The sequence below is a fragment of the Poecilia reticulata genome, linkage group LG2 (genome assembly GCF_000633615.1).
Source record: "Poecilia reticulata strain Guanapo linkage group LG2, Guppy_female_1.0+MT, whole genome shotgun sequence".
Taxonomy (NCBI): Eukaryota; Metazoa; Chordata; class Actinopteri; order Cyprinodontiformes; family Poeciliidae; genus Poecilia; species Poecilia reticulata.
Window position 1 is genome coordinate 733,005 of NC_024332.1, and position 14,269 is coordinate 747,273.

The window sequence follows — 14,269 nt, forward strand, 5'->3', positions numbered from 1 at the left end:
GGCCTTAAATGAAACTGAGTTTGACACTCCTGATTTAGAGTGATACGGTTTTGTTTTTATTTACTGACAATAACTGCTTCTGTTTTGCTGGTAAGTTTTCTTAGCTCCTCACAAAAACTGAAACCATAATCCACCTCTGTTATGTCTTTGCTGAAGGTAGTTGATTATTTTATAAAACATTGCATTGTTTATAATTATCTATTCATAATGAATTTTTATTTTGGGAGAGTGTAGAGTTTCTTTTATGCAGCTATACATTTTTTGAATGAATTTTTCAATTGAATTGAATTGGATTTTTGGTTGACGTCTGATATGCCGATATCCTAAAACTCATTTGGCTGATAATCGATACCAATACCGATATTTATCCAAAGCTTGCACAATGGACTGCTGATGGGTTTTTTCTCTCTACAGTTATTGCCCTTTTGGCCACTGATGTCCAATATTAAACTTAACAGCTAATTTCAGCCGATACCGATGCCAATATGCCAATAATACTGTGCATCCCTTTTTAAAGGATTTAGAATTTCCACTATTTCAGTCGCTGTTTTAGCCATAAATTATTGACTGCCAACAGGAAATCAACTAAAAGATCTAAAAAGTTACACAATTTAAAGATTGTCAGGAATAGATAGAAACAATGTCACTAACATAAAAAAAAAACATCGTGTCTCACCATCAGATAGCTCAGTTTACACAGCAGGAAAATGATCCAAAGCATAAATGCAATTCCTTAAAATGATAATAAAATGAAGATTTTGGAATGGCCTTGTCAAAGTTCAGACTTTGAGACGATGTAGCAATACCTTAATCTGACTATTTGTCAATATTTTTGCTTGATTTTTCCTGCTAGTAAAGATAAACAACATGTTGTACTTCTTGTTAGTATTCCAATATTGTGAAAGTACACTATAAACCTTACGTTTCTTAATTTCTCATATTTCTCTTATTCTGTCACAAAATAAACCAATCTCAGCCTGTTTATAAAACACAAGGCAACAGATGCCTGCAGCATTTACATGCCTGTATAAAAATCAATGTTTTTCTCCTCCTTTGAACTGCCTCTTTACCATTACTCAGAAGCAAACACTTCAATACATCTGATCTGCTGCAGCATAGCGGAGGTCATGACTGAAACATGACCCCTGACCTTCCATGTTTATATTCCCAAGAGGACATCCGTCTTATATGAAGGATGAGAGATTGACTTCCATATTAGAACTAATTTTGTGACTATTACAGTTTAGTCAGTTTTTTCATTGCTAGTCATGGTTCTTCAACCAAAAATCCTTATTTGCGATATAAGCTTAAATGTTAGAATGTTTACTTAGAAAAAATTATTCTGGATTGAGAAATTTTCCTGTTCGGTCCAAACTGTTGATTGTGCTGTTTTGTGCTTCAGTTTGTTTAGTAAAATGTAATAAATTTGTTTAATTCCAACCAATTATTTTAGCATCTTCTAGCTTTTAAACTTGCTCAACTTTCTCTTAAAAAATTGAGTAATCATTAACTTAGTAAAATCATATATTTCTAATTTTATTAGCTCTGAAATGTGTTTCAGTTTCATTATTTTGAAATGTCTTTTAGCTGTTTATTCTGATTTTCTACTTAGACATTGATGATTTATATTAAAGTACATTTAAAAATATGGTTGCAATTTCATGTATTTAAATATTTTTAGCTGTTAAGCATACCAATTTGAAATAATGAAGTAAAATATAAGAAAATGTAAACATATGAGTATTTTCTTCCATAGGTACATTTCAAAAACTGGCTTATATGTCACAAAATCTAATAAATACCTTTAAGTTCCTAAAGTTACACAATTTGAACTCAGAAACAGATTAAAATATACTGTGGAAATTAGGTAAATTGGCCAATTTTATTTGTTAAATTGTTATCTTGTAACAATTACTCAACAATTTAAGTAAATTGTTACTCTGGTAAATTGTTACCAGAGTAACAATTTACGTGATTTGTTACTGTTGTAACAAGTCATTCTTGCTAAATTGTTACTCTTGTAACAATTTAACAATTGCTAAATTGTTACTAACAATTTAGCAATTCTTCCCCATTTTCACAGTAAAGTTCAGCTATATTTGTGGAATATGTTTGCTTAGTTTATTATTTTTTTAAGTGTTTAACTATGGAGATTTGACATGAGAGTTGGCCACTGCTGCTTTACAAATGAATGGCAGAGCATGTTAGTTTAAGATTAGTGTGCCACCATGTGGCAAGAGTCCGCCATTGCATCAGAGGCGGATGACAGATGTACATCAAATTTCGACATCTGTCTTACAGTTGGACGTTCAGCTGATATTTTTTATGGTTTAAATGATCACTTGTGTATTTTATATCAATTTTATTTATTTATTAAAGAAAAAGGAGGATAACAGTGAAGCTCTCTGCCTATGTTTGAATCGATTAGCTGCAGAGAAAGCTTTGAAATCTCGTTAGCAACTGAATGGAAACGCGAGGCTCCGAGGCACGAGCGACGTCCGACCAGCGGCAGCAGAAGCGGGAGCGCGTGCTGTCACTTTTCACGCGGGAAGCGCGCGCAGATGGCTCGTGTTGAGATAGCGAGGCGCTGCCGACCCGCCCGCCCCCTCCGGAGATCAATTCGATTTGGTGTCCGGAAGATGGATGGATCCCCCCTCAACGACGTGGAGTTTATGAGTTTAGCGGGTTTTTTGGGTAAATAGGGGAGAAAAATGGAAGCGTGTAAAAATGAAGACGAAGTAGGAAGAGATGGAGTTTATGAGACCCCACGCATACACGCAGAGGGAGGGGGACCACAGCTGGTTTTCACATCACGATCACGGGCCGAATGTAGGGCCGAAATAAGCCTTTTTAGGGCCCTAAGCAGAATCTTATTTTTGCCCCACCCCCCACCCCCCTCCCCCACTCCAAGATATCAACAGAAAATACTTTTCTTATGCTACTCTAAGTGTGTAACATTACTTATTCGCTTCAATTACAAATGACACTAATTAATTTTTAAGCCAGTGTTAATTTGGCTATCGATTTTAACCTTACAGAAGTAACTAAAAAAAAAAAAGAAAAAGTATTTTGAGTCTCAGAGTGGTAAGAGTACCATTTTTAAATTAACATCAACTAAACAATAATTTACAATAGTTTGATATCTTAGCAGGAAGCAATTAATCCATTATTTGTGTACTAAATATAAATAAAGAAATAGAAATTGTTTTTCCATGTGTGATACCATGTAGTTTTATTATTAAATGTTATATACATATATTTTATAATTGTTGCTTGGTGCTCTTGGGGCCCTAAGCAGTCGTTTAACTCGCATATACATGTGAATATGTTCAACTTTTTTTTTTTTTTAGATTTTTATCTTCTTCAGATGTTTCTCAAAAAGTTTGACTTTAAAACTTATGTCACACTTTTAAATAAATTCTCTGTTGAAGCAGTTTGGTTAAATTTATATCCTTATTTTTATGTGAAATCATTGTTTTCTTCTTTCAAAATAGTTTCAGAATCAAAAATGTAATAGTGTAACAGGTCACAAACATTCACCTATTATTGAACATCTAAATTACTATGCTATATAAAATGTGAGTAATTTTAATGGTTAGCATAATACCTATCAAACAGCTCTTCCTTTATGACTGACTAACTCTGGATCTACATCCTGGTTGGACGTGTATTGTCCTCTGGGACTGGAAAAAGGGACAGCAGGATGCTGAATAAACTCCCTTTCTGACTCATGGTGACTCGCATCCAGTGGGATTTCCTCAACAAAGCCCCAACAATTGGATTTAAAAAAAAAAAAATTCTTAACCAAATTGAAACCTAATGAATATCTCGGTTTTAACTCTCCAGATTGGGCCGTGCGCCGGGTCCTCATGCGTGCGCACACACCTTATGACAGACCCCTGCGATACAGATGGTCAGAGCGTGAGGCTGAATGAGAGGGGGACCATCCGCGGCTGCTGACGCATTGTGGGGGGACGTCTTCTTCAATGCAGCACTTAATGAGAACAGACTGACTCTTTCTCCCCTCCACCTCCCGATTCCCCCACTTCTTCCCTCCTCTGCCCATTTCCATCTGTTTGGAGACAAAGGGCCACGAGCCAGCTCGAGCCCCGGGACCCTGCTGGTGAAGTAGGCAGGGATAATACGGCCCATCCCGCGGGCTGCATTTCAACACATGGACCTGGCTTTGTACTTCTGCAGCACGAACACCCTTCAAACTGAAAACGCACACACCGGGGCGTGAGCGCCAGAGAAGGGAAACAGAGTTACAATATTGACGGGGGACTTCTTGCCTGCTTCCATAATACCCGGCGATGAGGAGAATAAAGGAGAGGGCGGAAACACAAAAAGCCCCGAATGTTGTTGCTCGTACTGCGAACATATGGCTGTTTGTTGTCATACTCTTTCTCCCTGTCCAATTTACACAGAGCACTCAGGATCAAATGAGCGTGGATCAATGTGTGTGCGCTCTCCTCCAGGCTTTGAGTGGGCCTCTACCTGAATGATTATGAGGAGAAGGATGTCCAAATGCTGCTAATGGCCGATGTATAATCCCCTGCCGTCTGCACACACCTCCTGACATATGGTCAGTCCTCGGCCTCCACCATTACATAAGCCACACCGCGCAGACAGGGTGGGGTAGGGGGGTGGAAACGTGCTACTTTCTCACACACACACACTCACACTCACACACACTTACACACGCACACACATACACACACACAGAGGCCACACTGTCAGCCAGGCTGTTCAGTGCCCTCAGCGCTCTGGGCTTCGCCTGTCACTTTTCTTTCTGAGGGTCTTTCTAAAGAATAAATTGAAGAGTACCGATGCTACGGAAGCTTCTGGGATGAACGGCACAAATGGGCCTGGTGGTGCTCCATCGTAGCGTACAGATGGACACGTCCATTCAATAAGCTTGAGCAGAAGTCTGTCTAGCCCGCCATGCCAGAATCACAGCGCTTGTTTTGTGTTCTGAAGAGGACAATCTGTTGATGAAACGTACTGGTTTTTCTTTCTCTTTGACAGAAGCCACCTAAAATACAGAGCCTGTCAGGTCGGAACAATGGGCCTGTAAAATCTGGTTTATACTAGTTAAACACAAAAACGTGAGGTAGGAGGTTATAAAGAAGCAGATGATAATGGAGGCAAGAGAAAATTGCACAAGCGTTCCTAAAAACAACAAAACAGTAATCCACCTTTCAAGTGGTTTGGGTCTGACTTCAGCAGTTTTCACATCTAGAGACCAGAGGGGGACAAACAGTCACCACAAAGTTTGTCCTAATATTTCCATAGATCACAATATACAAAAACTCAAATTAAATCTAACAGCTCTAAATGACAAGATACTATTCACATTATCATCCAAACCCAATGAAAGCATTGGGGTTTAACATGAGTAAACTTATTTCTTCAGGCTAAAGGTGCTACTAGCTTCTTGATTAACTCTCCTAACGGTGCAGCAACTGAAGGGAACAGACAAGTTCTCACCTTACAGATAGTTCCTGTAACTTGATGTAAGCAGAAGTCAGGTTTTACCGCTAACTGTAGCATCTTTGACGTCACTCTGCCTCCACCTGAACATGCGCATATATTCCTAACAAAATTTTCAAAATTCTACGTTTACGTGTTTTAGGAACACGTCATCTACAAGAAGTTGGCTTATTTGATGACATTCAAATCTTCAGAAGCACAAATTAAAATTTTGTAATACTTAATTACCAAATTATGGATGTGTCCAAATTCAGCAGTTGCGTCCTTCAAAAGGAACCAGAACAAAATCTCTGTAATGCATCTTGGGATAGGGTGGTCAGTGAAGGTACACTAGACCTCAAATACAGGGACAAGGACACACTTGTGGGTTGCATTTGGAAGACTCTTCAAATTTGGACAACCTTCGTTGCATCGCTGTGACGTAGTCGGCCTTCATAAAGTGGCCTTCGAAAGACCCAGGAACTGAATTTGGACACACACTGTGTTGTTTATGTGAGGCTGCCGCCATATTTAACTTTGATGTTGGGAATTCTGACTCCAGTACTGAGGTTTTTTCAACACACCTAAATTCATCAACAAGAGGTTTTGTATTTTGGAAGATCAAATTGGTTTTGCTGGTTTCGTTTTAGCACTACTGCCCAGCAAGTGCTCACAGCAGGCGTTGCAACAGATGAAGGTAAAAGTCGAAGAAAGCCAGACAGATGAGTCACAAACTGACAGATGGAAGGTCAAAAAACAAAACCAGGACTGCAGAGCCACATATACATGTTGTGGTTTGTGTTTGGATTCTGCCACCCTGAAGTACAGGGTGAGAGGTTAGATGTTTCTCAATCTCGGTGTAAATGTGTGAAACTGGAACAGCTCAATCCATCATGTAAAATTTGACAGATTGGCACAACTTCAAACCTAATGATTGTCCAATGAAACCAGGGTTCTCCAACCTGTGGCTCTGGAGCCACATGTGGCTCTTTAGGTCCTTCAAATTGGCTCCAAATAACTTTGGTCAGTCATGTAGAACTGACCAAAATGCTTTGATATATAAAAAGGGAATAAACTAGTCTTTAATATAATGTGTTAAGAATTTCAGCAATAAATTTACAAATATGTTTTGGTTCTAATTTTTTAATGTGTGTCTTTAGCGTGGAAGCTAAGTGGGTTTTCATCAGAGTATTTCTTCATTCTCAGTTTAATTGTTTTGGTTTTTGAGTCATGTTTTTACTTTTTTGTTCTAGGCTTGGCATTTTACAGTTCTACATTGTAAATATTTTTGAAGTTAACCTATTTTTTGAGAACATTTATGGATGGATGTAGTTTTAATCACATATTTTGTTATATAATGCATTCTGTTGCATTAAGGCAGCCTGTGGCATTTCCACGGTTGAAGGTTCAGCTCCCACTGGGCCACCCAAGCTTCACAAAAAAAGGTTGAACTCCTGATAATCCGATGTAGTTTGGATAAAAGCGTTCACACATCTCTTCCAGTCTAACTCAACAAGCCTTTTCTGGCACAATCGATGAGAATAGGCGTGCGGATATCTTACAAATCATTATAAATATTTGGATCTTTGCAGCTCACACCATTTGGCAATATTATATCTCCGCTCTCGCTCTCTCATAAATTTCCATCTCTCCCATCCCTTCTTCCTCGCCGGGTTTCCCACGGGAGGTGCCAGACGGCCAGTAATTTGGTTGTCTTGGCTCGTCTGGAGTAACACCTGCCCCCTCTCTGGGGAGGCAGAGAGCCTTTCAGCCAGCAGCATATATAGCCTACCACTGCCTTTAGCTGCTGACCACTGAGTGTGTGTTTGTGTGTGCGGGTTTTCTTTCTTGCTGTGAATGTGTGTTTGGACAGTAGAGTGAACAAGGGGTGATGTCTCATAAGTATGCTAAAGTGTGAAGCACTTATTCCACCTTTCAGCATGTGTGTTTGCTGAATGTAAATTGTGCTGGGCCAGACATTAGGAGGGTTTTGGGCTATTATTATTATCACATGTTGTGGTTTGGTGTTTTATTGGTTTAAGATTTATAATACACAGGGTTTCCACTTGTGTATTATAAGCCTGGCGGGCCACCAGGCTTTGCTTGCCACCCACCAGGCTAAGCTGCTTCTTACTGCTTCTTACTTTATTTTAAAAGTCTTTTTATATTTTAGTAACAATAACAATAATAGCAAAGGTGGTTTGTAGTTAAAGCACTGAATTGATGCAATTGATCAATCGCTCCGTCCTTGCACACACTTGTAGCGTCTAGTTGTGCACCTCTGAATTTTTGTAACCACCTTTCACTCCTAATGGTCTGTTTGGAAGATCTTCTTGCATAGCAGCTTCACCTGCATGATTCCTATATGAAGATTGTCTTTTTGGTGAGAAATGCACCAAGGAACCTTGACGCGTACGCAAACCTCAAAGTGCAACTATAAAGGCTTAGTTTTGCTTTTAGAGGTTCGCGCTGAGAGTGCAGTGAGACTGATATGAGAGCATATATGTTTCCAGTCCACTTTGAACATTTTCAAAGACAAAAACACAATGAGACGATGGTGGACTGCCCTAATGCCCTGACAAAACAATAATGACATCATCCCCTCTTGGACCAAACCATCAACCTCAACAATCGTCAAACCAGTTTATAACCTCAAATACAGTACAACCTAAATAAAACCCATATGACAACAGAAGGTGCCTTTTGTAAGGCCTTAGACTTGAGTGACAGCTATAATACACAACTGTAGAAATCATGCAACAGTGGTCAACCTTTCCAGGAGTGTCTGGCCTAAAAAAACCATTACTCCAAGATTACATCCACAACTCATCCAAGAGGTCACAAAAAACCCAGAAGACCATACGGTTCATGAGAACAACTCGGCAAAAATTATTTCCATAGTTTTACTTGACCAAAAACATCAGAAAGGTCCATCTCACATTTTACAAAAACATATTGATATTATCTAAGACCAGTCAAACATGGTGGTGGAAGTGTGATGCTCTGTTCTACTTTTCTGGATAACCAGCAGTAATAGGTGGAACCATGAATTATGCTCACCACCAGAATGTCGGGCCCTTAAACTTAACCAGGTTTGGATTATGAAGCAGAAAAATGATCCAATACGCACCAGTAAGTTCAGGAGTTTTTTTCATTGGCTACAAAAAACTCCCAACAAAATGAAAGCTTTGGTGTGGACTAGTCAAGGGTTAAACTTTTTTCCAGTTATGATCTATTAGCAGTTATCAGAATCAGCTGATGGTAGTTGCTGTTTGATTAATATATAAAAGCTTCAGTTTGTTTTTATTTTTCTATGATTGAAGACATTTTTTTTAAGAAGGATGCCATGTTTACATGTAACGTTTTGGAAAGGAAAAATATAAACTTGTCATTGAAATACTCTATTTTCACGTGGACAAAGTCTGAGAATCTTGATCACCAAGTTAATTTATTGTTTGCTTGCATAAAATAAACCTGGAAGCGCTCACATCCTGTGAAGATGTGTGTGGGTTTTATTTATACTCTGGTTTATATTCTGGTTTTCTATGTTTGTAGTTCAGTAAAAGCACAAGTGCAAAAGCCAGAATTATTATTAGAAAGGTAGAGATTGTCAACTGACCCTGAGATCAGTACTTGATATTTCTATAACTCATATAAATCATAGTAAAAGTTGGCAATATAAACTGTTCATCACTAGTTTTGTATTTCTTGTTGAGATATAACAAGTGCAGCATCACTAAAGGCTCACAGGATAAACCCTTAGTGTCTATTTTCCAACAACTGTGGTTTAGTGAATTAGGACTTTACTAAAGTGAGTTAAAATGTTGCCAAAAATCAATATTTTCTGCCAGCAGGAACGGGTGTGAATTGGCTGCCACTTATTTTGCCACTCATAAACAGGCTTTATGCAACAAAACATGGCAAATTTCAAAAAACGGCATTCATTGCACCACTTACAGACATTAAACAGTGATACAAATTAGGTTTTTAGGACTTATTAGATTTTTACGACAGATAGGTTGGGAGTCCCAATATTTGTCACTAATGGCTTGCCATACAACATGGTCGTCTCAGCTAGCATGTTGTTAGCTTATGTATTTAATGGCGTTTAATGAACTAAAATGCTTGAAACGTATTCCAACATAAGAAAGGGAGTCTTCCTTTAGCATTTGTTTTTAATTAAAAATAACACCGGAAAATATGAAAAAAGTCTGTCCATTAGAAACCAGCTGTCACACGATAACTCTACTAAAAAATCTGCATAAAGCAACAAGCCTACACAACCCTGAAGAGACAAAAAAATCTTTGGATAGAGGATATGTGTTTTTTTCTTCTCCTTTTGCTATAAAATTACTTATTGGAATTTCCAGGATACAAAGAAGAGACAAATAAATAAATGTTTTCTAAAATAAGAGCCTAACATCAGCACATCGAAGAGAATAAATTCAGACTTTGTTTTTGGTCACAGCAAAAGAAGAGGTGTCATTCTGGAGATCACAACGGAACCTCTCGTTGTCATGAACTGACAGAAAAACTGGGCTAATCTGAAAACTGAATGACGTCCCAACACAACATTTTAGGGAAGCAGATACCTGCGGGGCCGTGGGGCCCCACAGTTCAAGTGCTCATCGTTGCCATCGATCGATTTAACAGACATTATCAAAGCAAAACAAGGAGACATCGAACATACATTGAAAGCAAACAGGAGATGCAGTGGATTAACAGAAAGTGCCATATTTCTTTTCTTTTTTTTTTTTAAACAGGAAAACACCGTTACTTACCACGTTCAATTTCACAGCCTAAAAATATATTGAATCAACAAACAATATACATTTATACAGAAAGAAAGACCTGTAATCCGCATAAATAAATTAGCAATAATATTAACGCAATCAAATAAATAAATAAATAAATAAATACACTTTAAAATGATTAAGGTCACAATTTCTCATGTCATAAGTAGCACTTGACGCATTGAATTTTTTTTTTTTTTCCTTTACGGAAAACATCTTCTAAACTATAAGATCTAAAGCAGCTATCTTGTTTACATCCCTTCATTTAGATGTGAAAAATGCCCCCCACAGCCTGACACAGTGAAAAAAGGGGAAACGCGCACTGTAAAAAGTGAAATTTGCTTCAAAAGAAATTCTTTAAAGTTGAATTAAGCAGTTTTATTGCCTACGTTCTGTTTCAAGCAGGAATTTAACATTTAAAATTGTGTCCAGATTAAGGTAGTTTAGCAACAGCGCTAATGCTAACGTCAAACTTGCTAGCAAGTGGAATTTTGCACATCTGAGGCAGTTGTAGTTTTCAGGGTAACTTTTAATTAGATCACCAAAATGATCTTAAAAGCCAACTAATATGGTAAACATACATATTTCCCAACAGAAATACTGTTTAAAATCTATTTACTATATAAATCCAAACAACTGCACCAATTTTATTTAACTTGTACAGTTTTGTTTTACCAGAATTATGAATTTATTAGATTTTTAAGTCAAGAATGCAGATATATTGGATAGTTCAGGAAATCCATGTCATTTTTATTGCTTCCAGAGCTTAAAAAGCCTCAACAATCGGCTCTGGTCTCTCCCTAACTCATCAAACAAAGTCTGAGAAGAAAAAGTGATTTTATTTAACTGATTCTTAACAATTAAAAAAAGTAAAAAAAAAATGGAAGGTTATGTAATTGGTGAAAGATGAATTCCACACCTGTAAGTGGAAAACTCTTAAAAAAACATAAAAAGGCCAAAAGTTCTTTAAGGTTATAAATGTTCTACCGCTATAAAAATTAATTTTAGGGAATATTGACTAAATTAATTGAACTTATGTGGTTTCAAATTTAATGTTTAATACCTGTTGAATTCAAACATACATTTTCTTCTTTTTTTATTCGTCCTGCATGCTGCGCAGAGACCAGTAAGGCTATCACGGGTTGAATTAAACTCTCATAGGAGTTATGGTTTATTTTAAAAAATGAGTTATGTTTAATAAGTTTATATTAAACAGTCAAACTTGCTAGCAAGCCGAACTTTTTAACAGTGGGGCGGTTGCTGCCCCACAACAGCACATTTTAACTGTGTTATGGTTTCTTTTTTTAACACCAGACTAGGTCAATTAATTTAATTAGTTAGAATTTCAGTGACTAATCATCGTTTATGCGTTAAAAGTTGGACTCAGAAGTGATAATAACTCTACCCAACTAAATGGTCTCTCCAATTTTATTGGTTGAATTCGAAGTTGGGTTTTTTCAGTGTAGCATGTCTGCCCAAAGTATCATCTGTGAAAGGCTTAGAAAATACTGCGCGTTCTGTAGAAATCTCCCGCACCAGTCCGCCCGTCCGCTCCCACTCAGACATCCAACACGTGGTTCAGGTAGGAGATGTAACAAATAGCCAGTCTCAGGATCTCGATCTTGGAGAGTTTCTTGTCCGGGGGCAACGTGGGCAGCAGCTTGCGCAGCTCCGCGAAGGCCACGTTGAACGCCTCCACCCGGATCCGCTCCCGGGTTGCGTGCGCGGAGCGGTACTTGGCCGTGGCCCGCCGCCGCCTCCTCTTCTCCTCCCTGCTCAGCGGCTGCTCGGCTTTGCACTTGGCCCGCTGCTCCTCGCCCTCGGTCGGCTCGTCCGAGGTGCAGCCGGCCGACTTGAGCCCGTTGAGCATCGACTCCGGGTCGGACTGGGTCCACGACAGGTCCGCCTCGGCTTGATCCGGACTCAGCATCATTTTTACGCTCGGCGTGTTGGCGGGCGATCCTCCTGGAAAACCTAAGGAACAAGTCAAAAAATATTATCGAACAGAATAAAACCATATAAATCGAATTAAATCGGTACTTAATTAGCATCGAGGCCCCAGTGGAGAAATCTCTCAGCGGGCCTCCATACATCCATCATATCATAAAATCTACTTAAATAATATATAGATTTAAATTAGCGTAATGTTTCAGCATTTATTCTAAAAAGTAAGCACTGTACTGAGGCTGCAGATCATTTACTAATCTAATTCTGACGTGATTAATCTGAGAAAAACGAATTACAGCAAAGTTTAGGAAAGCTTTCCCAAACACGTGGACGTGTTTTTATGACTATTTAACACGTTAAATAAATATATATTTAGTCTAAATTCAACCCTGTTCAGAGTCAAGTTTGTTTAAACAAAATGATCAACATTCAAAAAGCACAAGAGGTTTTAATAACTTTCACTTCTCAGTCACATTTTGGCCTTTTTTTTAAACGAAAGGAAGCAGTTTCTACTTTTATTCATTTGAACTTTGCTCAGTGGGTGTTCTCCTGTCTTGAACAGAAAAATCATAATATTTAATGCTTTGGAAGGAAAAAAAAACTAATTCAGAAATATTTGTAGCTTTTTATACACAATAAATCAAAGTTGAACTAAATAAATTGTTTATTTTTAAAATAGAAAACGTAACTTGAGGTGAAAGAAAAGCCTTAAATATGAGCCAAAAATTAAAAATGTATTTCTGATTTTCTTTAATTCAACTTGTGCTTATTTATTTATTTTTTATATATATTTTTAGGAAGAAGCTGGCCATTTTTCCCATCTGAATTAACATAATCAGAATTGGCCATCTGTCACAGTGTGATGAACACATCTGCTCAGCCGAGGCCGGAGCGACTTGACAGTAGATCTGATGGCAAAATAAACTAATAAACAAAACACTGCAAATAAAGCTGGTTAGAAAATTATCTGAGTTTTCTAGCTAAAATAAATGGAGGGAAAAAATGTAACATTTAAAGATGATTAACTTACCTTGCAAGAGAGTTGGGAGGCAATTTGGTTCTTCGTTTAATTAACCCAACTCCCAATTAACTCATATTCCACGAGCCGAACGAGCATCAGATGTCAAAAAGACGTGCATTCAGGCTCAAGGAAGTGGAAAGAAAAAGCAGAGAGAAAGTACTTTATGTCACTTTTTCCTGATGGAAACTTGCATCGCAGAACGCTTTGAAAACGGTCCAGAATTCTTCCTGGGATCAGTTCAGGAAATCTGCAGAAAAATGTCAAAATTAAAAAAAACAAACAAACAAACCAAAAAAAAAAAAAAAAAAAAAAAACGATTAGGGTGACGATAAGATGGGATCAGCCGGTCCTCGGTTGGATTTCAGACAATAGATGAGCGGGGCTGATGGAGAGGCTGCTGGTCCGTCCTCCTGTGGAAGATGGGGATGAAGAGGCTGGAGATAAGCGACACTCTTCCAGGTCGGGAGTCGGGCAGATCGCAGATAAATCCCCCCCGCCTCGTCGCTCTGATTCCTCCTCATCCGCCGCGCGTCATGTGGAAGATAAGATCCAAACGATCCTCACTAATAAAGGCTCACTTCATGGACGGAGGGGACGGAATATATTGGAGGAATGGGCATTGTCTAACGCCGCCCCCTCCCTCCAACCCTTCTTCCTCCTCCTCCTCTTCCTCCTCCTCTCCTCACGCCCCTCGGCCCTCAAGCGCTCTGCCTCCCGTGGGAGTAGTGGGCAAAGGGAAGGCAGAGATGTGTGCATGATAAAGGATGGAGAGGGAGGGAGAGGAGGGGGGGGGCTAAGAGAAGAGAAAGAGAAAGAAATGCATGTTGTGAGTTTGTGCACGTGTGCGTGTTTTTAGTGAATAGCAATGATTAAAAAATAGAAACTGTTTTGTTTGAGATGCGAGAGAGGGCAGCAAGGGGGGCGATGAAGGAGGGAGTTAACTCGAATGTTTCTATCCTGCATGTTGGCTTCATGCCCTGACATGTTTTACAGAAAAAAAAAGAACGAGAGAAGCAGGTAAAACTGAACGCTTGTC

At 38.6% G+C, this 14,269-nt stretch overlaps 1 protein-coding gene across 1 annotated transcript; it reads right to left on the reverse strand.

The window, feature by feature from the left end:
* Positions 1–9,392: 9,392 nt before the first annotated feature.
* Positions 9,393–13,879, reverse strand: nhlh2 (nescient helix loop helix 2). The gene is made up of 2 exons (XM_008429117.2): positions 13,243–13,879; positions 9,393–12,239 (listed from the first exon to the last, which is right to left on the reverse strand). Exon 2 carries the CDS (start codon positions 12,196–12,198, stop codon positions 11,824–11,826), a length of 375 nt encoding a protein of 124 aa, XP_008427339.1. The 5' UTR covers positions 12,199–12,239; positions 13,243–13,879; the 3' UTR covers positions 9,393–11,823.
* Positions 13,880–14,269: the final 390 nt, after the last annotated feature.